The 26,856-nt window shown below is 36.5% G+C and overlaps 2 protein-coding genes across 7 annotated transcripts in view; both read left to right on the top strand.

Annotated features, from left to right (window-relative positions):
• ablim3 (actin binding LIM protein family, member 3) overlaps positions 1 to 24,283 on the top strand; it is a 75,324-nt gene extending 51,041 nt beyond the window's left edge. Inside the window, exons 8-23 of one of the 4 annotated variants that reach the window (XM_051127720.1) lie at positions 120 to 178; positions 265 to 336; positions 2,071 to 2,226; positions 2,848 to 2,877; positions 3,536 to 3,665; positions 5,357 to 5,455; positions 5,784 to 5,834; positions 11,672 to 11,791; positions 14,973 to 15,043; positions 15,307 to 15,460; positions 20,648 to 20,677; positions 21,570 to 21,625; positions 21,904 to 21,964; positions 22,073 to 22,080; positions 22,610 to 22,690; positions 22,782 to 24,283. In XM_051127720.1, the coding sequence (XP_050983677.1) occupies positions 120 to 178; positions 265 to 336; positions 2,071 to 2,226; positions 2,848 to 2,877; positions 3,536 to 3,665; positions 5,357 to 5,455; positions 5,784 to 5,834; positions 11,672 to 11,791; positions 14,973 to 15,043; positions 15,307 to 15,460; positions 20,648 to 20,677; positions 21,570 to 21,625; positions 21,904 to 21,964; positions 22,073 to 22,080; positions 22,610 to 22,690; positions 22,782 to 22,895 (1,292 nt within the window). In that variant the 3' untranslated portion in view covers positions 22,896 to 24,283. Of the gene's footprint in view, positions 1 to 119; positions 179 to 264; positions 337 to 2,070; positions 2,227 to 2,847; positions 2,878 to 3,535; positions 3,666 to 5,356; positions 5,456 to 5,783; positions 5,835 to 11,653; positions 11,792 to 14,972; positions 15,044 to 15,306; positions 15,461 to 20,647; positions 20,678 to 21,569; positions 21,626 to 21,903; positions 21,965 to 22,072; positions 22,691 to 22,781 lie in introns of all 4 variants that reach the window. The other 3 variants (XR_007829068.1, XR_007829069.1, XR_007829070.1) reach the window with 3 other exon arrangements.
• Positions 24,284 to 24,410: 127 nt separating this feature from the next.
• Positions 24,411 to 26,856, top strand: part of afap1l1a (actin filament associated protein 1-like 1a) — a 42,060-nt gene continuing 39,614 nt past the window's right edge. The window contains exon 1 of one of the 3 annotated variants that reach the window (XM_051128195.1): positions 24,411 to 24,545. In XM_051128195.1, coding sequence (XP_050984152.1) covers positions 24,527 to 24,545 — 19 coding nt within the window. In that variant the 5' untranslated portion in view covers positions 24,411 to 24,526. Of the gene's footprint in view, positions 24,546 to 25,188; positions 25,321 to 26,856 lie in introns of those variants that run through there. The other 2 variants (XM_051128196.1, XM_051128197.1) reach the window with 2 other exon arrangements.

Genomic DNA, 26,856 nt, shown 5'->3' with positions numbered 1-26,856 from the left:
CGCTTCTTTTCATGTCTTAAATAGGGTCTTCTTAAGGTGTCTTATATGAACACATGACTAGATTCAAAGTTTTGTGTGCTGTATGTAACATTCTCCTTTTTTTTGGCTCTGTTTCTCAGGTTCCGAGGTGTGGCATCCTGTGTGTAAACAAGCATCTCGAGCAGAGAGGAAACTGAGAGTAAATGTCTTTTTTTTAACAGTTATATGAATTTCAAAATATGTTCAGATCTCACTCTGAAGTTCTTCTGTTATTGTAAATCACAGCTCAGGCGCACATCAGAAACCTCCATCTCTCCTCCAGGCTCCAGCATTAGTTCACCCAGCAGAGTCATCTGTGTAAGTATCCAATCACTGTCCAGCTCGAACGAAGGCAACAGAGCTGTAAATGATTTTTTGATTTGATTTTAAAACTTAATTTTAGTCATTATTTTGACATAATGTGTTCGTTAATATTAGAGGGACAAGTTAAAGAGACAGTTCACCCAAAAATGAAAGTCCAGGCATTTTATATTCACTTTCATGTTAATCCAAACCTGTATTTCTTTTGTGGAACAGCTGAACACCATACAATTATTAACCAAAATTGATTGTATATAATGACAGAACATCCATTTTTTAATTAACTGTTCTTTTATTGATACAGTGTTTGACATACACTGCCATTAAAAGTTTGGGTTCAGTAAGTTTTTTAGTAAGGACTTTTAGGACACATTAAACTGATTACAAATTATTTTTATTTAAAATAAATTGGTCTATTTCTTTCTATTCTTTTATTCATCAGAGATTCTACAAAAATACTAAGTAGCAAATTAGCATACTAGAATGATTTCTGAAGGATCATGTGACACTGAAGACTGGAGTAATGATGCTAAAAATTCAGCTTTGCCTTCACAGGAATAAATTACATAATATATTCAAAATTAAAGCAGTTATTTTAAATTATAAAAAATATTTCACAATATTACTATTTTAATTGTATTTTTGATTAAATAAATGCAGTCATGGTGAGCATAAAAGACTTCTTTTAAAAGCATTAAAAATCTTACCAAACCCCAACTTTGCAATGGTACTGTAAAGTGTCATGAAGATTCCTGTAGTTTCTCAGCTATGGCACTTGAAGCACAAAAGTTACGAGAATGCATGCACTGATAAAATGTATAGCTTGAATGCACTGAAGGTTGCTTTGGATAAAAGCGTCTGTCAAATGCATAAATGTAAGTATTATTGGCCATCCCAAGATGAATGACTCTCATGCTTGAGTTTATTGGCTTGTTCATAATGTCTTTGCGTGCGTTCTGCAGTGGTGCAGTCATTAACATCACACGTGGAAGTAAAGGCCGGCCCGAGTGTGTAACCTTTGTGCTGTGTGTGTGATTGATGTATGCATAACGCAGTGTAAGCATATGTGCCGTCAAGCCCTGCAGGTCCATAGTCTGCTGAAGGTCAAGCGTGAGACTGCACATATATGAGATTCAAATAGAAATAAAAACCTTAAAATACAATCTGAAATTGTTGGTAAAGAAAGGCACTAACTTTAAAATGTTAAACAGAAAGTTAAAGCTTAAAAAGACAGTTTACCCAAAAATGAAAATTGTGTTATTAATTACTCACCCTCATGTTGTTCCAAACCCGTAAGACCTCTGTTCGTCTTCGGAACACAAATTAAGGAATCCTAAAGAGCAATCCAACATTTAAGGCCCATACAAGTAGTACAGACATTGTTAAAATAGTCCATGTGACATCACTGGTAAGCGTCCACAATAAAAACAGAGCCTTCATTTTGCATGTTGACAAAGGATTTTATACTCACTCCAAAAAAAAGAGTCATAAGCAGTCTTGTCAAACTCAATATGACATTTTTGTAGTATTTATATTACAGTTTCAATCACAAGCTGAATTGTATTCTAACAGCACTTGCTTTAAAGCGTGCCAACTGTGCCGCGGGCTTATTCCCACTCTTAATTGTGTTGTTGATGTTGTCGTCGGCTGTCATCATTGCTGTTTTTTGCAGGCCTGCTCATTGCGTTTGACGTGTGAGTGTGTGTATCTGTCATGTGTCCCTCTCCTCAGGCAAAAATGGAGAACGAGATCCTTGATTACAAAGACTTGGCAGCGCTGCCTAAGGTTAAAGCCATTTATGAAGTGCAGAGGCCAGACTTCTGGTCCTATGAGCCCAGTCACAGATACTGCTCCGATGACAGGCTAGAGCGTCTCAGCTATGGGGAGGTACTGCCCTAGAGGACCACTAGAGCCACTCTAGGTCTACTTTTAGCATGTCTCCCCCTGTCGCCGGATCTACTGGCCTGGTCCTAGCCGAGCTTAGCTTTGAGTTTATCATTTATGTTGCATTCGTTGGCTGGCTGTATGCTTTTGTTTGTGCCTTTCTCCTACTATTAATAGTGAATATGAGTCCTTTTGGTTAAGCCACCTTGCTTAAGTTTGCTTTTGGAAAGCTCTCTGAAAACGCTAGCGATTTATGTGATGTTGCTTAAAGGAATAGTTCACCCAAATACGACAGTTCTATCATTTACTCACCCTCATGTTGTTCCATGACCACAAGCTACTTCATAACTTTGTTTGTAGTTGATAGAAGGAAAATCATAGAGTTTGAAATGACTTGAGAGTGAGACATGATCATCATTTTTGGGTGAACTATCTCTTGAATTTATGCTTGCTGTTCTACAGTTCCGCAGGAGATACAAGTAGGTTGGTCTGATCACAGTGGCTCCTTCACCTCCTTTCCCTGGCTCTTTTCACCTTCCTTACACATCAGATGTCATGGAGGAAGAGACTGAAGGTTTATCTCTGATTTACTGCTACTGACTCTTTCCTTTTTTGTCTCCACAGTCCTTGGGCACACTCTCCCCTTATTCTCAGGTAAAAGTTTTGACTCAAATTCACTGTGTTAAAAGGATAGTTCACCCAAAAATGAAAATTCTGTCAATAATTACTCACCCTTATGTCGTTCCAAACCTGCAAGACCTTCGTTTATCTTCAGGACGCAAATATATTTTTGATGAATAGATAGCATAGACAGCAATGCAACTACCAAGTTCAAGGCCCAGAAAGGTAGTAAAGACATCATCATAATCAGTGGTAAAACCGAAGCACCAAAAGTATTCTTGTAGCTTCATAACATTACGGTTGATATCACTGATATCACACTGCCTATTTTAATGGTGTTCTTTCTGGGCCATAAAACATTTCAGTTGCATTGCTGTCAATTCAGGGTCAGAAAGCTCTCAGATTTCATCAAAAATATCTTAATATATGTTTTGAAGATGAATGAAGGTCTTACGTGTTTGGAACGACAGAAGGGTGAATAATTAATGACAGAATTTTCATTTTTGGGTGAGCTATTCCTTTAAGTCAACAGCAATATATTTTGCAACCAAGTTATCAATCTGTCTAAAGTAGATTTAGCAATTTAACAAATTGACAGTTGTTGCTCTATAAATCATTTTGCCCACTGAGTAATTGAAAATGAGAGACTCTCACAGTCATAGTTATGAATAACTACATTTTATGCGACTAGGACATGTATGACAGTATGGATATGAGGATGAGAAGATCCTCCAGTCCAGGGTACATAGACTCCCCCACCTACAGTAGGCAAGGCATGTCTCCCATCATGCCCCGCTCTCCACAGCACTACTACAGATACGGTGAGTCCCTTCAGTTACAAAAAATACCCTCTCATCCCTGATTTATGGGATGCTGGTGTCAACCAGCTTCCAGCTTCATCAGAAGACTATGCAAGTTGACCAGCATTTCTTGCTGGTAAACAACATGGATAGTGAACCAGTGCTAACCAGTTTGAATAAGCATGCTGGTCTAAACTGGTCTTCTCAGGAATGGCTTGAGAACTATACTGAATATGCAGTATATTGGAAAATATACTATATATTTCTTGTGGTTTGCAGTTACAAAGCAAGGACATAACAAACGCTCCTAGAAAAAAGGTACAAAAGCTGTCACTGAGGTAAATAAGGTACAAAGATGCACCATTTGAAAAGGTACCACCCCAGTGACAGCTTTTGTACCTTTTTTTCTCAGAGTGTAGTGACTGATGTTGAGTAGTGATGGTGATTTTAAAGTCAGCATGAAATGACATTCACAACCTGTTTTACCTCTGTATTGTGACTTATTTACAATTGAAATGGGACTTTCAGTGACAAAAATAGTGTTATTTTAGTATTACGTTTTTACTATTATAGTATTTAGTGGTATTTTGAGGTTTTAATTTTAGTTTTAGTAATTTTGTCATGTTGTTATCATTTTATTGTTTTTTTTTATATTTGTGACCCTGGACCACAAAACCAGTCATGTAGCACCGGTATATTTGTAGCAATAGCCAAAAATACATTGTATGGGTCAAAATTATCGATTTTTCTTTTATGCCAGAATATTAGGATATTAAGTAAAGATCATGTTCCATGAAAATTTTTTGTAAATTTCCTACTGTAAATATATCAAAACGTAATTTTTGATTAGTAATATGCATTTTTAAAGGTGAATTTAAAGGCAGTTTTCTCAATATTTTATTTATTTTGCACCTTCAGATCCTAGATTTTCAAATAGTTGTGTCTTGGCCAAATATTGTCCTATCCTAACAAACCATACATCAATGGAAAGCTTATTTATTTTCAGCTTTCAGATGATGTATAAATCTCAATTTTAAAAAAAGTACCGTTATGACGGGTTTTGTAGTCCAGGGTCACATTTCTAGTTCACATTTCACATTTGTTTAGGTTTTATTTAGTTTAGTTTAATTTTTAATTTCAGCTGTAGTTTTTGCATACTTTTAGGACTTCAACATAAACTTATTTTATTTCAGTGAGTCACCAAGTCAGCATTTCTTTTATATTTCTTTTTTATTTTATTTTATTTCAGTTAATGGGACATATTTTTAATTGTTTTAGTTAACAATATCAACACTGGGAAAGACAGGACTTGGACTGAAATTGACTGATCTTAGAGTTGTGATGTCAAAAAGTTATTCAATTTTGATGAAATACATTTTTTTTTAAATGATGAGAATATAATTAATTATTTACAATAAGATTTCATGTTGACTTTAATCAGAATAATCTAGGCTTTTCATGTGGGATTTGTTTGACTGTTATTTGGGAGCGTGTCCTGCCATTCCACCCACATCCTATGCACCCCTCTGTCTGGCACAGTATGTCTTTTCTTCTGTTTTGAAACGCATACTGTCCCTGCCTGGCTAATGTTGGATCATTGATCTGATGATCACCGGTGTGATGATTGAGTGTGTGTGTGTGGTTAGGGCGCACAGGAAGTGTGCACTCATGCTCTGGTTCTGTTACTGTCATTGGCTTGGGGCTTGCTGCAGGCACTGAGAGTGGCAGAAGTTCACCCTATTACAATCAGCTAGATGCCCGGTCCAGCACTCCCACCACAAACCAAGCTCCCAAGCATTTCCATGTGCCAGGTAGGCCAGGCCTCGACATTCACCTCATTGGCTGCTGTCATCATTGTCATATTCATCCAGCAGTATATTTGAATATAGAAATTAAAGTCTCGTTAATGAAGTCTCTGTAACTGTTGAACCTGTCTATACTATACATCTATAGTATGGCTCTACTCCATTTCTGTGTTCTCTTCAACCGTTCCACTCTCCTCCACCTTACCCTAAAGGTCCCCGGAAGCCTGAAGAGGAAGAACAAAAAAGCATTTCCTGCCCTGTTTGCTTTGCTTTCTTCTGCCTGTCACTTACATCTCCTCCATGTTTTATTTCTAATCTCTTCCTTTCTTCTCAGCCACAGGGGAGCCCAACATCTACAGGAAGCCTCCCATCTATAAGAGACATGGTATAGTGTGCTCGGCCTGCCCCGGCCTGTTTTCCCTCATGCTCAGTCCTGAGGCTGTGTGGGCTCATGGGAAAGATGTGTCTGATTAGTGTTAGTGGCCTCCATAGCTGTCATCCAGCAAACCCCTTAGTTTGCAAGCCTTTAAGACAAGTAGTGATATGAAATTACTATAGGATTGAAGTATATACCATAGTACACATCTTAACACGGTTGTAAGAAAACGTATGTGAACCTGAACTAGTTTTCTGAATAAATTGGTCATTGAATTTGACTTGATCTTCATCGAAACCATAACAATAGATGAGTACAGTCTGCTTAAACAAATAGACAAACTGTTATACATCTTTACATCTAGTGCAAGATAGAAAAAGTATGCAGGGTAAATACTTACATAACCTGTAATTGCAGATCAGACCTGCAACCTGTCAGGAGAAACTTTGCCTGTTTGTTTAAGCAGACTTTTTCCTACTCTTTTATGACCAGGTTATTTAGAAGTTCATGTAAATCAAAAGGATTCACATACTTTTTTTTTCTTGCTATGGTATGTCTTAGGTGAAATACTGATAAGAATAGAGCTGGGTTTTTTCACAAAATTGACAATTTGATTTGATTCTGATTCACACGTTTGCGATTTGATTCGCTGCGATATCGATTATTTTGAATATATATCAGGTACAGTACAGGCCAGATTTTCTGTCAGTCGGTTGGTACTACGTTGCTATAATATTGATGGTTAAGATCAGTGTTGGGGGTAACGCATTACAAGTAACGCGAGTTACGTAATAATATTACTTTTTTCAAGTAACTAGTAAAGTATTGCATTACTTTTAAATTTCTAAGAAAATATCTGAGTTACTTTTTCAAATAAGTAACGCCAGTTACTTTTTTCCCCATTTATTGATTGACAAGTCTCCTGTCGGGAGATTGGGAGTAAATGTGAATAAAAACAGTGAAATGCAAACTCAGAATAGGACGCAACCCTGCAATAATTAAATATGTTTAATAAAACAAATATCCTTTATGTATTTAATCCCATTTTATTAACCAGTGTCTTTGCTGCTGAACTTCGACGATTCAATTCAACCATAGTAATAAGCAAAAATTACTTTAGATAAACTAACATTTGTGCTTCATTTTTTTAATAGCTGAAGAGTGATCTCCGGCATGAATGTACTTTTCTTTCAGCCTGAATTCATTTCGTTTTTGGTGTAAAAAGGCTTTTACAGTAGAATTGTTTTATATTAAAAACAAAGACGCAAGCCCTGCCCAGATTTAAAAAGTAGCGCAAAAGTAACGTAACACATTACTTTCTATAAAAAGTAACTAATTAGTTACTTTTTCTGGGAGTAACGCAAAATTGTAATGCATTACTTTTTAAAAGTAACTTTCCCCAACACTGGTTAAGATTAATTAATGCTTAAATTAATTACACTCAGTGAAGTTTTTGTAATAGTAAAGTTAGAATTACATAATTATGTTTTTTGAAATATAAACATTTAATGGTGGCTGTCATAAACATTTGACAGATTTATTTAAACATAAATTAAACATTGAAGAACAGAACTCTTATTCTTACCAAATAAGTTTTTTCTGAGGTAAATATGACGTTACATGACATTGTTATGTAGCTGTTATACTGGCGTCTTTCGTGGTTAAAACACTGATTGAGCAATAACATGAGCTAGGATATGGATTTCAGTAAGTTGACATACCTTCGGATGTTTGTTTATGTTTATTTCATGAGGAGACGATCAGTTCACATGCACTTTGCACCAAAATGGCATTTATCATTTGAATATTATAGTGAAATGGACAGAATTTTGAAATCTGAGACTTTGTTTCATATCAGAAGTAACAAGGCACAAAGCTTATTGCCATTTTTGAATGGGAGATGTGCTACAGTATTCCCTTCACTAACTGAAAACAGGCTAGACTAATAAATTCTTGGGATTTAAGAATCGATATCGTATCATAAAAATGAGAGTTGATCAAAATCAAGAAATCAATATTTTTTACCCAGCCCTAGATAAGAAGTTGCCTGATAGATGCCTGATAGATGTGCGTCCTGCTTTCAGTTCATTGCATGACATAAGAATGCAAAACTGGCACGAGCGCATCCTTCCTTCTACAGGAGGGTGATGAAAAAAGGATGAGGCTTGCCGAGGCATGATTAAAGCTTGCCATGTCCCCCCCTCTGCGTTAGATCAACTGGGAAGTGGCCGCATTAGATGCCACAGAGTAGCACCACTGAACGCTAAGTTAAGCTCAACCCTGTTGAGAAACTGCTGTTAGGAAGGCAAACCTGTTTAAGCATGAAATGAGCAAGCGTGAAAGTCTAAACATCCTGCAGAGGTTCACAGAGTTCGAATGGCAGCCATATTGTTTCTCTAACAGTTGATAATGCATTAAATGTTACATTTTATGTACTAGAAGATTATTTCTTTTAGTTATTGGTGGTGGATCCATTGATAGATGGTTGTTTATGTGCATATCTCTGTCTGTTCATTCATAAATTTACAATCTCACAACTTTTTATCAAGCACATTGGATAGTATCTCCTCAGAATGCCATGAACTCTAACCCCTATAACTCAACAATAGTAATAGTACATCTTTCCCTTAACTGCATGTCTCTGTGTGTGTATTTATATGTGTATATTCTGTATATATGTGCATTACAGGCTTGTGCCATTTTCTGTAGGATTGATTATGATCCTTGTTTTTGAATATGACAAAATAATAAAATTACACCTGATATGTTGTAAAGATAATAATGTAAGTTTATGGGTAATAAAGGGCTTAACATTTTTATCTGGGCGCAAGAGTTCTTGCCATGCAAATGTTTTCACCCCACCAAAAATTATGTATTTTAATGTAATCCAGGAAATTATTATATATAGTATATATAATAATAATAATAGTGCATTACAAATTATGCAAGTTACATAATCAGATTACTTTTTTCATATAACTAGTAGCACATTATTTTTTAAATGTACTATTAACTTTTTCAAATAAATAACACAAATTACATTGTTTCCCATTTATTCACTGACGCCTTATTAAGTTCATTTTTGGTTGAAAGGGCCCTTACATTTGCCAAAAATATAACGTTAGGATTTTGTTGTTGTAGTTGTTGTTGTTAAAAAACAAAAAGCATGTCCAGCCAGATGACAAAGGTAATACAAACGTAACATAATGCATTACTTTCCCTACAATATAAACTAAGTAACATCATTAGTTGCAGTTGAGGTCAAAAGTTTACATACACCTTGCAGAATCTGCAAAATGTTAATTATTTTACCAAAATAAGAGGGGTCATACAAAATGCATGTATTTTTTTTTTTTTTATTTAGGACTGACCTGAATAAGATACTTCACATTAAAGACTTTTACATTTAGTCCACAAGAGAAAATTTATAAAAAAGACCCTGTTCAAAATTTTACATACGCTTGATTCTTAATACAGTGTTGTTACCTGAAAACAGCCGTTTTTTGTTTTTTTTTTAGTAATAGTTGTTCATGAGTCTCTTGTTTGTCCTGAACAGTTAAACTGCCTGCTGTTCTTAAGAAAAATCCTTCAGGTCCCACAAATTCTTTGTTTTTTCAACATTTTTGTGTATTTGAACCCTTTCCAACAATGACAGTATGATTTTGTGATCCATCTTTTCACACTGAGGACAACTGAGGGACTCATATGCAAGTATTACAGAAGGTTCAAATGCTCACTGATGCTTCAGAAGGAGAAACCATGCATTAAGAGCCGGGGGGGTGAAAACTTTTGGAATTTGAAGATCAGAGTAAATGTAACTTATTTTGTCCTCTGGGAAACATGTAAGTATCTCCTGTAGCTTCTGAAGGGCAGTACTAAATGAAATATATATATATATATTTAGGCTAAATAAGAAAAATGTACATCTTCATTCTGTTTAAAAGTTTACATCCCCCCAGCTCTTAATGCATCGTTTTTCCTTCTTGAGCATCAGTGACTTTTTATGAAGTAACACACATTGTAATGCATTACTTTTAAACGTTTTGAGTCCTGTCATATATATATCTAGGCCCAGATGTAATCTTTGTCAACATTTTCTTTAGAGGAAATTGTGAAAGGCTTTAAACGTGTTATGGATATGCAAAATTTTGTGGATAATAGTTGTTCCAATACTTCAGACATTTTCTGTGCATTTTCTGACCTTTCTTGAAGGATAAAATCTGTGGAATGAGTTTAAGTATACTAAATGGTGTTAAATGGAATGGAGCACACTAGATATTTATTGGTTGCTGACAGCATTAAATTAGCTAAAATGTTTAAAAGACAACCACACAGGGGGCATTGGATGAATAGAACTTTGTGAATTATGGCCGTTTTAGTTCTTCAGAGCTTCTGGCAGGGATTCTGTGAAGGCCTGCCAATTAGCATGGACAGTATACAACCACAGAGATCTAGAGTACATAAGGGAGATGCATTTTGCACAAAGCTCCACTAATGCAGCAGATTTATTTACTGGCCAGTTCAGATACTTGCACAGTCCATCGAGTTATCTCTAAGAAAGGTCAGAGCCATCTCTGAGAGCTTGTTGGCTCAGTTTACATTTTGTGTGTAGTCAAGTGTGTATTTGTGTTTATCCTCGTGTCACAAGCCTGTAATGAACACTTTACAAGGAATATTTTGCTACCCATATGGTGGATCTGCATGTGTAAGTGAAAAGCGTTGCATTGTTGTAGACGTCTAGCTGTGTTTGTACAGAAGACACGTATTGTTGTCATGCAGATCATTTGCTTCTCTGCCACATGGGTACCAAACTTAAAAATCTCACTGAAGACTCTATGGGATGCAAATATTTCTTCCCTTATTCTTTTTTCCCTGTTTTTTTCCCCTCACCACCTTAAATACAATTCCCTCCACCTCTACTTTCCTCGGTCACCATTCACTCTGTAAGTATTCTCTCTCCCTGTGCACATCTGTCTGCGTTTGGGGTTGTGTGTTTGTTCGATTGATCTCTAGTTTCTCACTTGCATTCCGTCTCTCATCCCTGTGAAGTCTGTTCCATTAGGGACTGTTAATATTCTGTCAGGCCTGTGCTTCTGTATTTGTGCTGAATCTTCTTGTGTGTGTTTTATATGGGAGTTCAGTGCTGTTTTTGACTGGTTTTGCTTTGAATTTGAAAGGCAATATCTGTGTCAGTTCTAATAATACAAAGAGCTTTAAAGTGTTTTCCGTGCTTATTCAACATCTCATTTGTATGAATACAGATGCTTTATATTGAGTGTTGTGGATTGTGTTAAAGTCATTTTCTTCTAAGCTGTTATATGAGTGTTGTAGCTTCTTTCTTTCTAATGCCCTCTTTAACAGCTAGCATTAGCATCAGCTAGGCTGAGTTTCAGTATGTCCAAAGTGAGTGAATACAGATCCATACTCCCACAAAGAATCAAAAAAGTTTTAGAATTTTTACAAAACTGTATCTTATCTGCTGTGTTTGCCTATATTAAATCATTTCACCAGTAAAAGATGTTAATATGGTTTAGAAGGAAAGAAAATAAAGCAAAATAGACTAGAAGGGACATGAGTGAAGATTTGGAAAGAGAAACAATAGATTCCAAATGCAGTTCAGTGAAGTAATGCAGTGGAACCTGATAAAAGTAGGTCATGTTCATGATCACAAAGCATCTTGGGTGCACTTACGGGTGCTATTTGATGTGGATTGTGCGATCACTGAAAACGCATACTAATGTTAGATGTAAAGGGGGCCTGATTGTACTGCTATGTGCTGTTATATTAAGCTTTTCCAAATATGTGATCCTGACATTTTTTCTCCACAGACAATCACTGCAATCCAGCAACTAAGAGCAAGACCAGTGAGGACATTGTCCAATCTTCCAAATTCCCATCAGCCTACTCACCTGAACACTACCAGCACTCAGAGTCTGATTACTACCATTACACCAGCTCTCCTAAATGTAAGTGATGAATGTATTCATAAGGTCCTGTGCGTTCAGTTGCCTTTCTGTCCCTCACATCAGCCACAATCATGCCAAATGTTTTCACATCAAGGATGCCAATCCTTAAGTTTCTGAATGTGGAAAGAGTCAGTGTGACTATAATATATTTAGTATGTCATAATAATAATGTATTTGGTATGAGTTGCTGTTAATTAAAGGAGAAGTCCACTTCCAAAACAAAAATTCACATGCCTGTATGTACTAACCCCTCTGTTATCCAATATGTTTATGTCTTTCTTTCTTCAGTCGTAAAGAAATTATGTTTTTTGAGAAAACATTTCTGCATTTTTCTCCATATAATGGACTGCTATGGTTCCCCGATTTTGAACTTCCAAAATGCAGTTTAAATGCGGCTTCAAATGATCCCAAATGTGGGTGAAAACGATCCCAGCCGAGGAAGAAGGGTCTTATCTAGCGAAACGATCGGTTATTTTCATTAAAAAATACAATTTAAATACTTTTTAATCTTAAACGCTCATCTTGCCTTTCTCTCCCTAAACTCTGTGTATTCTGACTCAAGACAGTCAGGGTATGTCGAAAAACTCTTACTGTATTTTCTCCCTCAACTTCAAAAATCATTTCAAAATCATCCTACATGGCTGCAGAAGTTACGACCCGTTCTTTGTAAAGTGAACATGCAGAGAAGATCAAACACCCTTAACAAAAAAGGTAAAACAGCGATATAGGGCGATTTTGAAGTTAAGGGAGAACATGAGATGGGAGTTTTTCGACATACCCTAACTGTCATGAACCGGAACAAAAACAGTCCAGGCAGAGTAAAACAAGACGAGCGTTTGACATTTAAAAGTATAGAAATTGTATTATTTTTATTAAAATAACCGATCTTTACGCTAGATAAGACCCTTCTTTCTCGGCTGGAATCATTTACAACCGCATTTGGGATTGTTTGAAGCCGCATTTAAACTGCATTTTGAAAGTTCAAAATCGGGGCACCATAGCAGTCCATATATAGAGAAAAATGCTGAAATGTTTTCCTCAAAAAACATAATTTCTTTACGACTGAAGAAAGAAAGACATGAACATCTTGGATGACAAGGAGGTGAGTAAATTATTTGTAAATTGTTGTTCTGGAAGTGGACTTCTCCTTTAAGTGCGCAACACAGAATAATTTTGAACAAACAGTTTTTAAAAATAAATCCAAAGAAGAAAACATTGGAGATTGTAAGAGAAAAGGCAACACACCGTAAACCACAAACAAACAATACTGGACAGCAAAGTGACTAAAAACAGGGCTTAAATAGACAGATGATAATTAACTGAAACAGAACAGATGTGGAAAACTAATTAACAACCAAGGAGACTAACTAGCAGAAAAACAGGCAAATGGGAACACAAACCAAAAGGCAACTAAACTAAACAGGGACTGGGACGATATTATATTGCAGAGCAGTTCATTTTCCTTTTGAGCAGTCCCTAATGCATTGTAGTGATTTAATACAAAATATCTTGTTATCTTTAAAATACCTGTTTCAGCCTGTTTCTACTTAATAATGCTTTATAAACACCCAGAATTTGTAGTACTAAAACTGGACTTGTCAAGACCATCAAAATAAACAACAAACTAATTTTCTTTGTATTATTGAATTGTTTTATAGAAATAGCTATTTTAATCAGATATTTTTCTAAATGTATGAATCATATTTGACAAGAACATCTATTGTACTAAATCTGGAGCCAAAACACCATTCATTTACTAAAAGCAGAGTAATACAGAAGCTGTCATGAAATGTATGATATATTCTAATATTATGTTATCAGTTTTAACCAGGGAACCAGCTTTTGCTTTTGTTGTGTCCCAGTGTTCTTTTGGATTCATTTTTGCACAAATTACATTATCAATGTTCAGTTACATCTTTCAGTTGGGACAAGATACAGTAAAAATATTTAAGAGTTGTATTTTTATTAGCTGTGTTGTATCCTAATCATGAATATATAAATATTTTTTTAATATGTTTGGCCAAAGGATAACAGGAAGGTGCGGTTTCTGAGGGTTCTTTCTGAGGGTTCTTTTGGCTTTGTGTCTGTTTTCTTGTTTATTTGGAATCCCAGACTAAATCTGAGGCAACTATGATTTGCAGATTAGAAGTATGCAAGGACCAAATTTAATAAGAAATTGCATGCACTGCCAGTCAAAAGTTTTTGAACAGTAAGATTTTTAATGCTTTTTCAACAAGTCTCTTCTGCTCACCAAGCCTGCATTTATTTGTTCCAAAGTACAGCAAAAACAGTACAATTTTTCAAGAAATATTTTTACTATTTAAAATAACTGCTTTCTTTTTGAATATATTTTAAAATGTAATTTATTCCTGTGATTTCAAAGCATATTTTTTAGCATCATTATTCCAGTCACATGATCCTTCAGAAATCATTCTAATATTCTGATTTGGTGCTCAAAAAACAATTATTATTATTATTATTATATCAGGTTTCTTTGATGAATAGAAAGTTCAGAAATAGTATCTAAAATGGAAATCTTTTGTAACATTATAAATGTCCTTATCATCACTTTTGATCAATTGAAAGCATCCTTGCTAAATAAAAGTATTAATTTCTATAATCCCCCCCCGCCAAAAAAAAAAAATATGTATATATATATATATGTGTGTGTATATATATATATATATATATATATATATATATATACATACATATATATTATACTGACTCCAAGCTTTTGAATGGTATAGTGTGTAATGTTACAAAAGCTTTTTATTTCAGATAAATTCTGATCTTTGGATCTTTCTGTTCATCAAAGAATCCTGAAAAATGGACTCAACTGTTATTGATAATAATAATAATATATGTTTTTAGAACAGAATGATTTCTGAAAGATCATGTGACACTGAAGACTGGCGTAATGATGCTGAAATTTTTTCTTTGATCACAGGATTTTAAAATATATTCAAATAGAAACTTATTTTTAATCATAAAAATGTTTCTTAAAATCTTACTGTTCAAAAACTTTTGACTGGTAGTGTATATATATTTTATAGCTTTCAATCATTCAGTCATTCAAGGCTGTTTATTGTATAATACACTGCCATATCTCCCTTTAGATGCTTAATTTATGCTGTTTTTGTTTCATCAAGACTCATTATTTCCTCATTTTCACTCTCAGCTTTACGAGCTCCTCGGAGAAGGTACTCATCAGGAGGAGAAGAGGATGGCTGGAGTCACGGCCTTCAAAGAGTAAGCCAATAAAACACCCTGTCTCGTTTATTTTCACAGTGCCCTCAAACCAGTAATTAAACTTGCATTAATTAGATAATGAGATAAAACTCGCCTGGTTTTGATTACCAGCGATCAGTCATCAAGTTATAGCCCATCTGTCTGCTCAGAGATTTACGTTTTTGAAATCTAGCCAATAAGTGTCAAGTGCTGATCACTCTTATTATCACAGGATGCTCGCTCATTATTTCTTTTGTTTCTGTCTTCCTGTTTCTCGCTCTTAGATTCAGGGTGGTATCGGTAGGATGATCCTAAAGGAGGAGATGAAAGCCCGCTCCGGTTCCTATGACAACGACCCCTGGGGCAGCGCGCGGAACTCCCGCAGTGGGAGCAGGGAGATGTTGCACAGCATGGGCCACAACAACACTGTTAACGGCTGTAAGTGCTCCACTAGAGCTGCTGTATGACCGCAGATTACAGAGATGTGTGTTCGGAGGGGGTTGCTGTAGGGTCATCAAAAAAGCAGAGCGTGGCATATCACGTTGGTCACTGCATTTGATCTTTCAAAGCCAAAGCTACTGTTTGTTTGTGTAAGACCACCTTTTCCCTTCCCACAATCTCCTCTGGGGAAAATGCATGACGGCAACAGGTGCGGTGTGGTTTTGACTGCATGCGGGATGGGAGTTGCTTTGCTTGCCTTCGGTATGGCTGTCATTATTTAGCGTAGGGCAGTGTGGTCAATGAAGACGTGGCACCGAGCCATGTAATTAAGGCAGTGGAGCTCTGGAACGCTTTACGGTGAAGGCAGGTTTGAGTCAACGGTGACACCACCAGCATATGCTGATATAGGACTGTGATGCTGGGTGAGGGAATTCTGAGGGTTTTCAGAAATACTGCAGACACAGCAAAAAAAACTACTACAACACTACAGCTGATGCAGAGCCTTGCACCTGTTCTTGTTCTTTCTTTGTCTCTCGTTATTTTTTCACATACACACACACTTCTCTCTGTTGCTTTTTTTGGTATTTAGTATAGAGACCACTTCTCACTATTAAAGGAGAAGTCCACTTTCAAAACAAAGATTCACATATAATGTACTCACCCCCTTGTCATCCAAGATGTTCATGTCTTTCTTTCTTCAGTCTTAAAGAAATTATGTTTTTTGAGGAAAACATTTCTCTGGTTCTATGACTTCTATGGTGCCCCGGTTTTGAACTTCCAAAATGCAGTTTAAATGCGGCTTCAAACAATCCCAAATGCGGTTGCAAACGATCCCAGCCGAGAAAGAAGGGTCTTATCTAGCGTAACGATCTGTTATTTCCTTAAAAATAATACTAAAATAATATAATTTATATACTTTATAATGTCAAACGCTCATCTTGTTTTACTCTGCCTGGACTGTTTTTTCCAGTTCATGACAGTTAGAGTATGTTGAAAAACTCCCATCTCATGTTCTCCCTCAACTTCTCATCGTCCTATATCGCTGTTTTACCTTTTTTGTTAAGGGTGTTTGATCTTCTTTGCATGTTCACAGGATGATTTTGAAATGATTTTTAAAGTTGAGGGAGAAAATACGATTGGAGTTTTTCAACATACCCTAACTGTGTTGAGTAGTGATGGGAAGTTCGGATCATTTTACCGACTCGGTCCTTTGAGTCTCGTTCAGCAAAATGAACGAATCTTTTTTCGAGTCATTTCGTTCATTTTGTTCATTTTAGCAAAATATAATTAAAATGTTACGTTTTACTTCCCTAACACATCTACTGCTTACACAAACGTTGATCACACTACAAACAAAGCAAAACTATAATGCTGTAAGAAACAGAAAATATTAATTCATTGTTTACCTGGGTCTTTAGTCTATGATTCGCTCACCTCACCTCTTATCTGACAAGTTTTCGGGTTTGAGTCGTTCGTTCATCACCTGACAGCCCAATTAGCTAACGCAGTCTGAGCCGGAAAGAGAATTGATTAGTTCATTTCTCGAGTCCTCGGGTTTGAGTCGTTCGTTCATCACGTGACAGCCCCGTAATGTTAACCTATGCAGCCTGAGCCGGAAAGAGAATTGATTAGTTCATTTCTCGAGTCCTCGGGTTTGAGTCGTTCGTTCATCACGTGACATCCCCGTAATGTTAACCTATGCAGCCTGAGCCGGAAAGAGAATTGATTAGTTCATCTCTCGAGTCCTCGGGTTTGAGTCGTTCGTTCATCACGTGACATCCCCGTAATGTTAACCTATGCAGCCTGAGCCGGAAAGAGAATTGATTAGTTCATTTCTCGAGTCCTCGGGTTTGAGTCGTTCGTTCATCACGTGACAGCCCCATAAGGTGAACGAACGACTCTAAAACAGTTGAACTAATTCCAGTACAGGACCTAATAGGATGTTGCGCATGCGCGACTGAACGAATCACTCCCCGAGACGACTCGTTCGTCCCGAGTCACATTAAAGATTCGTTCAAAATGAACGAATCGTTCAAGAACGACCCATCACTAGTGTTGAGCCAGAATACACAGAGTTTAGGGAGAGCAAGGCAATATGAGTGTTTTAGATTAAAAAGTATTTAAATTGTATTTTTTAAATGAAAATAACCAATCGTTTCACTAGATAAGACCCTTCTTCCTCGGCTGGGATCGTTTACAAATGCATTTGGGATCGTTTGAAGCTGCATTTAAACTGTATTTTGGAAGTTCAAACTCGGGGCACCATTTAAGTCCATTATATGGAGAAAAATTTTTAAATGTTTTCCTCAAAAAAACATAATTTCTTTACGACTGAAGAACGAAAGACATGAACATCTTGGATGACAAGGGGGTGAGTACATTATATGTGAATCTTTGTTTTGGAAGTGGACTTCTCCTTTAAGCAGTTGCTTGTTAGCACACCTGTTATTAACATATTGGCTGTGTATTAGGACTTATAAAGCACATATTCTGCCTGACCATGTTCTACATTCTTAATCCTAACCAATACCTAAACTTAACAACTACCTCACTAACAATTAGTAAGCAGCAACTTAGGAGTTTATTGAGGCAAAAGTCATAGTAAATGGTTTGTTAATAGTGAAACTTGGACCTTAAAATAAATGTTGACCCTTTTTTACTTATATTAATACTTGTGACCTTTCTATGTCCAACACCCTAATATTTTAATATATGCATGTTGTGTGTGTGTGAGTATAGCAAATGAAATATACACAGAATTTAATTTTTTTTTGGATGAACTATCCCTTTAATGCTTCTATTTTTGATATTTTTTCTTTTCTTTTTAATGAAATGATACTCTAAATAAGAAACTAAATCTGCCAGTAGGTCTTTTAAACGGCTGATTCATTCAGCAATGAAGTAAATGGCTCTCTTTATAAATGGGCCTTTGAATCATTGATTCACTCGATTTGTTCAAAATGCGGATTCATTCAGAAACTAAACATCGCTGTGTTTGTTGCAATGGCTTCAAAGGTAATACGTTCTCTGCAAAACTGAGCAAAAACACATAATATAGTGTTTAAAATATAACAATATCAACTTCTTATTTACTGAACTGTTGTTTAAAATCACATTTAAGCTCACATATTAGTACATCCCTAGCTAAAATTAAACTATCATTAAGACAATATTTACTTGTATGTATAGTATAATGTATAGTATAATGTATAGATTTTCATTGCATCATAGTAAAATATTTTCCATATTTATTTGATAATTGGGGTTAGTAACTGTCTTCACTTAAAGGGATAGTTCACCCAAAATTGAAAATTCTGTCATTAATTACCCTCAAGTCATTCCAAAAGATCTTTGTTTATCATTTGATGACAAATTAAGATATTTTTGATGAAATCCATGAACCCTGCATACACATGCAGCAACTACCACATTCACAGGCCAGAAATTGTTGAATAAAGTTATTTTTTTGCTGCGCACAAAAAGTATTCTTGAAGCTTCATGAAATGACAGTTGAACCACTGATGTCGCATGTACTATTTTGATGATGTCCTTACAACCTTTCTGGGCCTTGAATGTGGTAGTTGCATTGCTGTCTATGCAGGTCAGAAATCTCTCGGATTTCATCTGAAATATAATTTGTGTTCTGAAGATGAACAAAGGCCATACAGGTTTGGAACGACATGAAGGTGAGTAATTAATGACAGAATTTTCATTTTTGCATGAACTATCCCTTTAATAACTTTCCTATATTACAACCCACCCTTCACTCCTACTCTTTTTTTTTTCTCTCATTTTTCCTTTTCCGCTTTCTCCATCCCTCCTCATGTGCATGTGAGCGGGCTGCTCTCCTTAATTCTATTTCTGCGTATCTCATGGGGAAGTACATAAAGCATCTGGAATTTTCCCTTCATCCCCTCCCTCTCTTTAGTTCCCTGTTTGCTTCTTCATTCCACACATGGATCTGGCTTCAGTATTCCTGCTTCGCCCTCCCCCCTATCCATCGCTGCTCTTCACAATGCCAAGTGCAGCCAATGCTGGTGTCCCATGTCTTCTTTTATTCATGAATAGAAATGGGTGGTATTTACCGCATAACACATGAAATAGATCAAGTGGAAGTCTGCGAGTGACACTGTAGATCCAATTTACACAACTGAGTTAATTTACTGGATTACAGTGGTGACATCCTGGAAGGTTAAGACAGACAGGTAATGAACAGATAGTGCTGCTAATGATAAAACACTTTCACACAACAAGACGGACTGTGGGTAAGAGTTTTCAGAGATAAATAAAACATAGCCAGGAAGTTGGGATTTGGATGTTCATTACAATAATGTGTAGCTAGGAGGAAAAGCAGCTTCTGTCTTTATATCTCATATTTAACTAGTATATAAATTAAATATAAATATTTTTTTTGAAAAAGAAGAAATTCATACTTTTATTCAGCAAGGATGTATTAAATGGATAAATTGATTTAATTAAATACATTCGTATTATGTCATCTTATATAAAATAACATTTGTTATTTACATTGTTACATGTTACATTTTCAATTAAGTTTACTGACATTTTAAATTGTAGAGTTTCACCATATTACAGTTTTAACTGCATTTTAATGAAATAAATGCAAACTTTTATGCAGATTTGCTGCATATATATATTTCAACCTCTTTGCCTTTTAAACTTTTTCATTTTTAACGAGAGTTTCTTCCTTTTCATCCATAACTTTCCTTTTGTTTCCCTTGCTTTTTCCTTTTCTCTTTTCCTTTTTTTCCCTTTACACTGCCATGGCTTTTTTCCATTCATCAGCATTTTTCAGGCTCATTGAGCACTTTGATGTGCCGTGTTTGTGTGGCTAGTGAACAGCTTGCTCTCTGCTCTATTTGTTGACAGTTTTGAGACTTTTCCAATGGTCCTTTCAGTGGTCCCAAAACTCAGGGGACCTAGACATAGAGGTCTGAACTGATGGCGGACATAAGGAGCTCAGTACCAGTCTAAACAGCAGCATGTTATGAACCTATAACTGCATATTTTGCCTATTCCACACTATAATGCACAACAGTTAGTTTCAGGAAATGTTTCTTAAAGTGTACTGCTATTGCTTCATTTGACTCAATTAGTCATTTCCATCTGTTATTTACATTGAATTAATAATCCAGTTATAATGTTTCTTTCTCTTTCCTTCAGCTCCTCGGACAAACTTTGCAGCAGAGAATGGTGAGTGACTTTTTCAGTGTCAAAAAAAGGTATAATGTTTTACAGTAGTATTACAATAAAAGGAGGACCTGCTTTTGGATTTTACAAAGACAGGAAATTACCTTTTTTTGATTTGTACATTAAAAGTTGCTGTAGTATTAAGTTTTATTATATGTGACCCTGGACCACAAAACCAGTCGTAAGTCACATGGGTACATTTGTAGCAATAGCCAACGATACATTGTATGGGTCAAAATTATCGATTTTCCTGACAAAAATCATTAAGTAAAGATCATGTTTCGTGAAGATATTTTGTAAATGTCCTTCCTTAAATATATCAAAACTTAATTTTTTATTAGTAATATGCATTGCTAAGAACTTCATTTGGACAACTTTAAAGGTGATTTTCTCAATGTTTAGATTTTTTTGCATCCTCAGATTCCAGTTTTTCAAATAGTCGTATCTCAGCCAAATATTGCCCTATCATAACAAACCATACATCAGTGGAAAACGACCTTTATGACTGGCTTTGTGGTCCAGGGTCACTTATACGTTTTGAAGCTTCCTGTGTTTTTGAAACCTGAAGATTCTAGAGAACCATGAACGCCTGGGGATTGCTAGGTGCTCGTGTGTTTTTGGCAAGATATATGATTCTCATACATTTTTGGCAAGGCTTTTAAGCCCAGGGAGACTGTGTCTGTAGTCTGTAGTTAATCTGTTTTGGATAAAAGTGCATAAATTAAAGAACAGACAAATATGCACTCTTGTCAACATGGATTCAAGCCTGGTCAGTAGCGCCCTCTAGTGTGCACTCATGAACAAGGCAGTCGAAATTTAACAAACCTATTCTCACATACTGATGTTGTTTCAAACATTCATGTTTAATGTTCTGTCTTATTATTATTACTTGAAGACTACATAGCCAAGTCAGCCTCTTTGCCTGGATATGGCAGGAATGGATTGCACAGGGTAAGTTTCACTGGAAATAAAGAAGTGTAAAAACTATTTTTGGTAGCACGTAACATATTAAACTTCTTTTATTTTTTATCTTTTTAAAGCATACAATTTTTCTAACGTCAAATAGTATGAAAAATGTCTTAAATATTTCGTTTACTGCTTATTTGTTTTGCTTTTTATATTTGTTTTAATGTTCAGTAACTGGACGGACAGACCAATAAAAGCAGATTGGAAAAAATGTGAATTACACTTTTAGCCACAATTTGTTTGCCTGTTTTTTTGTTTTCCAGCCACAAAGTGCAGACTACTATCAGTATGACAGTGGCAGTGAAGTCAACTGGGGAATCAGAGGCAAGTAAAAAAGTCTTTTCAACATTTTGCTGGCATATTAAGGAGTAAAATTATTTGTACAGAAATAAGTTCTGACTTTAAAAGCTTTTTTTCTTTTTTTCCCAACAGAGTACAAGGTAAGGACCATGGTTTAGCATTACTAGAGGGCCCAGAGAGACACTAAAACATCCTGGTACAGAGGCACCTCTGAAACACTGTCCACTCGAGAGGAAAGCCCAGATTTACAGTATGTCAGTCTAATGAACCCTGATGGGTCAAAGCAACGTCCTGCTGGTCAAAGCATGTGGAAACCAGAGGATGGAGAAATTAGTGCTTCCAGGTCATAAGGCCACTGTGTCATTCCCCAGCTGGCCCTTAGTGAGACTGCAAGAGCTGTGGAGAGGGCAGGGGTTTGTCTGACCCCTTTGCTCCTGGTTGGTCAGGAACAATATTGTTCTGCTCGGTGCCGCTTCCTGTCTCAGTTACAGCTACTATGCCAGAGGCTCTGTGATTTCCTTTCACTTTTGTAAGTGAGAGGAAAAGGAGGTCGACCAATGCACAGCCTTCTATGAGAACAATGCTTAGCTTTCCATTACCAATCTATGATTGTTTCATAGAGTCAAGACAATTATTTACAGTGCAATGCAATGCTAACTTTCATTGCAGATCTACCCATATGAAGCACTTATTGTGACCACTAGGGGGCGTAACAGGTTGCCAAAGGATGTCGATCGGGCCAGATTGGAGGTAAACCGTTTTAACAATGTTATAACAATGTTTAATAATTGCTTACAAATAATGAAGAGATGGACGTACTGAATTTTCCTTTTCATTTTAGCGGCATCTTTCTCCGGAGGAGTTCTATCAGGTGTTTGGGATGACGATGGTAGAGTTTGACCGTCTGGCACTGTGGAAGAGAAACGAGATGAAGAAACAAGCCCGGTTGTTCTAGCGTTCCTGTCCCACACACACACACACACACACACACACACACAGAGACCTGAATATCTGTTCCAGTCTAACTAAACAAACACATCCTGTGTCTCAGACACATAGTCATGCCTGGGCTGTACCTAGAAATTGTGCAACTGTTCTGTGACAGAGGCATATAAATGAACAGACAGGCTAGAATACCTGACAAAGAAAGATAAATAACATTATAAACAGAATGATGGGAACATTTTAGTTTTTACTTGAGTGTAAAGTGGTTCTTGAACACGTTTTATTTTGTTTCCGAATGGAATCAGGAATTGTAAGGATTTTGAATTTTGCCTTATGTTCTCTATTAATTTATGCACCAGCAAAGTGAGTGAACAGAATGTAAATACGATTAATACAACTATAATGAGAGCGGATGAACCGTCTGACGCCATCATTAAGTACATTAAGTAATATTTAATTTTAAAGGTTATAAAATAGTATTTTTCAGTCCTTTTACTTTCACTATTATACAAGGACTACATAAGCTTAAGTGGGCTGAAATAAGCGATGATTTGCTTGACAATGAATACCAAAGTCTGACTGTTATTTGTGAAGTTAGCAGATTGAGCACTACGGTGCTGTACTTTGTTCAGGTCATTTCCAAGGAGTAACAAATACTGAATGTACACTTTAGGATTATTAGACTAATATTGATGAAACATACATTGTATATTGTGATAGTAGAAATACATATGGCTTGTGTCTGATACAGATTATGACAAAACAGATTCTAGGAAAGAATTATGGTGCAATGTTTTTTTCTTTTGTTTTTCAAGATGATATGCTCTTAAAAAAGAGATCTGTTGGTTAGGTTAGTGCCGTTTACTTTCATCACTCCTGTTAGGATGGATCAGGAAATGCTGTGATAACTTAAGTGGGTTTAATATATTTTTGGGTCATGACAGGGCGAATACATCACCTGATTCTGTAATAAAATAAATGCAGAGGAAGTAAACATGAATTGTGTGGCCAACGACAGGGATAACATATTTACACTCACATATTACTTAATGAAAAACACATTATCACACCATTGAAGCAAGTGACGTAACAAACTGTAACCTTGATTAAGACCTAACAGTAAGCGTGGGGTCTTTCATGCCAAGGGATACTGACAGTAGTTTTTGTACCTCACTGACAAACAGGTGAAACCATCATGTTTTCTGCCTTTGTGTGTAGTGTTTACAACCTGTTTGCCCAATAGATTATGAAGTGTTCTATTAATTTCCTAGTGAAGGAAGAGAGCTAGAGTATAACCATATTTTTGATTCTCTCTTTTTTAATCACTACCTTCCTAACTTTATTTATCTGTCAGTTTCAACAGACTATGTACATCTTATATTGCAATAAAAGTTTGTTTTCTTCTGTAAAACTGTTTTTGTGTGATGAGTGGCGTCGTCATGTGGGGCAGTCTGTCATCAAACCCGGTTGGAGGGAGCATTAGGACCCAGCAGGATAATGGAGGGAAGTCGGTCTGTGTAACTTCATTGAGAATCTTTCAATGCAGATAGTGTCTGTCACTTAAGTGCATAACATCGATGGGTGCACTGGCTGCAATGTGTGCTTCCAACACGTCGAGGAGTTTTGTTTGATTCTTCTGACATGGAAATAAACAGCAAACGTGAGTAAAATGACATCGTAGTTAAATAATCATTCACAAATTATTGCATGAACAGTTTATTTGCTTAAACTAATAACGCTAGACGAGCTTAGACTGTTAGTTTTTGGATATTTCTTTTTTATTTGTCTTGTTATATTATGCGTATCCGCGACTGCTTACAATTGCTGTTGCACACAGAGTGTGTAACAATATTTTGAGAGCACATATAAACAGTTAGGTCCACTTTTGCATTTGTTATTAAAGGTGCGTTGCACCAAACGCGTCCCTGTTTCCATATTAACGAAGTTCGAATCTTTTGAGTCGGATCTGTTGAATCAATTGAACCAGTCCACTGAACCAGTTCACTAAACAGTACTGAACGATTCATTCATTATTGGAATTGAATCGGTTCGACCGATTCTTCAGTCTTAGAAACCTCTGCTTCGAATGTGTACAATTCGTGATGATTCGGGGAGCTAAAAGTAAAAGCATTTTGAATGAACCAATATGGTTTGACTGATGAGCAGAAAAGTAAGTTACTTAATAACAGAGTGCGTCATCAATCGGCCATATTGGCGGCACTAATTGTAAACAATGCCACTGAACCGAACGAAACTCGCATATTTTGCCCTTTATTGCTGCTGAAAAGGGTCAGTTGTTGTCATGTTTTGGGCAGTAGGAGAAAAGTGCAAACAACTGAGGAACAAAATGCGTTTATGGTTGGCCAAACTGAACCAGGATTTCCAGTGCAAGACTCTTGACAACATTTGTGTTTGATCTTATATTTTCCGGTCAGGTAGGTGAAATACTAGGCTAATATCATAATACTGCTCGTACGTATCTTTACTTTTTACCACTTTTAGTTTGTCAAAATATTGCACCCTTTCCTGCTTACTAAGTCCTCTATATGAGTTAGCCACTTCCACATTTTTTCCCCCATGGTTTAGACAGCATAAATTAGCAGAGCAACATATTCAGTAGTATATTAACCGTGCAATCCATGCTGCTGTTTACATCCGAGTATTGCCAATATGGCTGCACATCAGGGTAACTGACCGAATCGTGACATAAGTGCAAACCCTCTATGGCCGAAAACAAACAAAAATATTTAGAACTTAATAACTGAGATAGCACATGTACGCCTACAAGATGTCTGTTAAAGATCACTTGATCTGGAAAGCATCTGCTGTGTACTAACATCTGACAGACATTTGTAAGATGTCAGTTTTACATACATTCTAAATCAGCCCTGATAGCACAAAAACATCTCGGAGACGTCTATTTGACGTGTGCATTAACATCTGCAAGATGTATTTTTTAGATTGTTTGCTCATCTGCAATGTCTATAGGACATTACCTATCAGATGTCAAATAGACGTCTATTAGATGTTTTAAAGATGTTTATGATTTAGAATGTATGTAAAACTGACATCTTACAGACGTCTGTCAGATGTTTGTACACAGTAGATGCTTTCCAGATCAAGTGATCTTTAACAGATATGTTGCAGACGTACATGTGGTATCTGGGAGGGAATGCATGGTGACATGATGGCATAAGCGTCACTGCATAAAGGAATTGCTGAATCAGTTTCCAAACAATTCGTTGTAACGCATTGTACCAAAGAACCGATTTGTGGTTATCAGTTGGACTTCCTGTTACCTCCCCTGCAGTGCCTTATCCTTTGCCCATAGAGATCCGCTGCCTACATGATCAAACTCTAACTTTGAACAGCAGCTCTCTCATGTAATGTTTCTCCTCATTTCCCACAAGAATTTACTGTTTTCAACTTAACGTTGATCTGCTTCATACAGACCCTCGACTTCAAACATTCAGGAGAAACTATACACCTAGAACATAAGCCTGCTGTGGGTGGCATAGTGATTCAGAGGCTTGTAGCAAGGTTTAGTTTTCAATTTCTCTTGGACCTGGGCTCTCAGATCTTTCTTGTGCTTCTTTGTTTATAATAAGTGAAGTCTCTCTTTATAAGGAGCTGAGTTCTAACAGGACCCCAATGGTGAGGCGGTAGTACTTCTCTTGATCTCTTGAAAGTCCTACTGTTTTGATAGTTGCTGTTTTGGCATGCTGCAGGAATGAGAGCGCTGCTTCTCGCTTGTGGCGTTGGCTCTTGTATTTTTCTTTCCCTCACTGAGACAATGAGATGAATCCTGCTGGCTCTCTCAGAACAAACCGGCTGCGTCTGGTCAAGCAGTGGTCTGGAGACACAGATTGCTGTACATGTTTTTGTACAGTTCCTCCTCCCCCAGTGCCGCTCCCAGCAAAGTTAAACCCCAGTCATCCACCTCTAAAAGATTGAGTTTACACAACATATCA

Source organism: Labeo rohita, chromosome 14 (genome assembly GCF_022985175.1).
Source record: "Labeo rohita strain BAU-BD-2019 chromosome 14, IGBB_LRoh.1.0, whole genome shotgun sequence".
NCBI lineage: Eukaryota > Metazoa > Chordata > Actinopteri > Cypriniformes > Cyprinidae > Labeo > Labeo rohita.
This window is presented reverse-complemented; position numbering and strand designations above follow the sequence as displayed.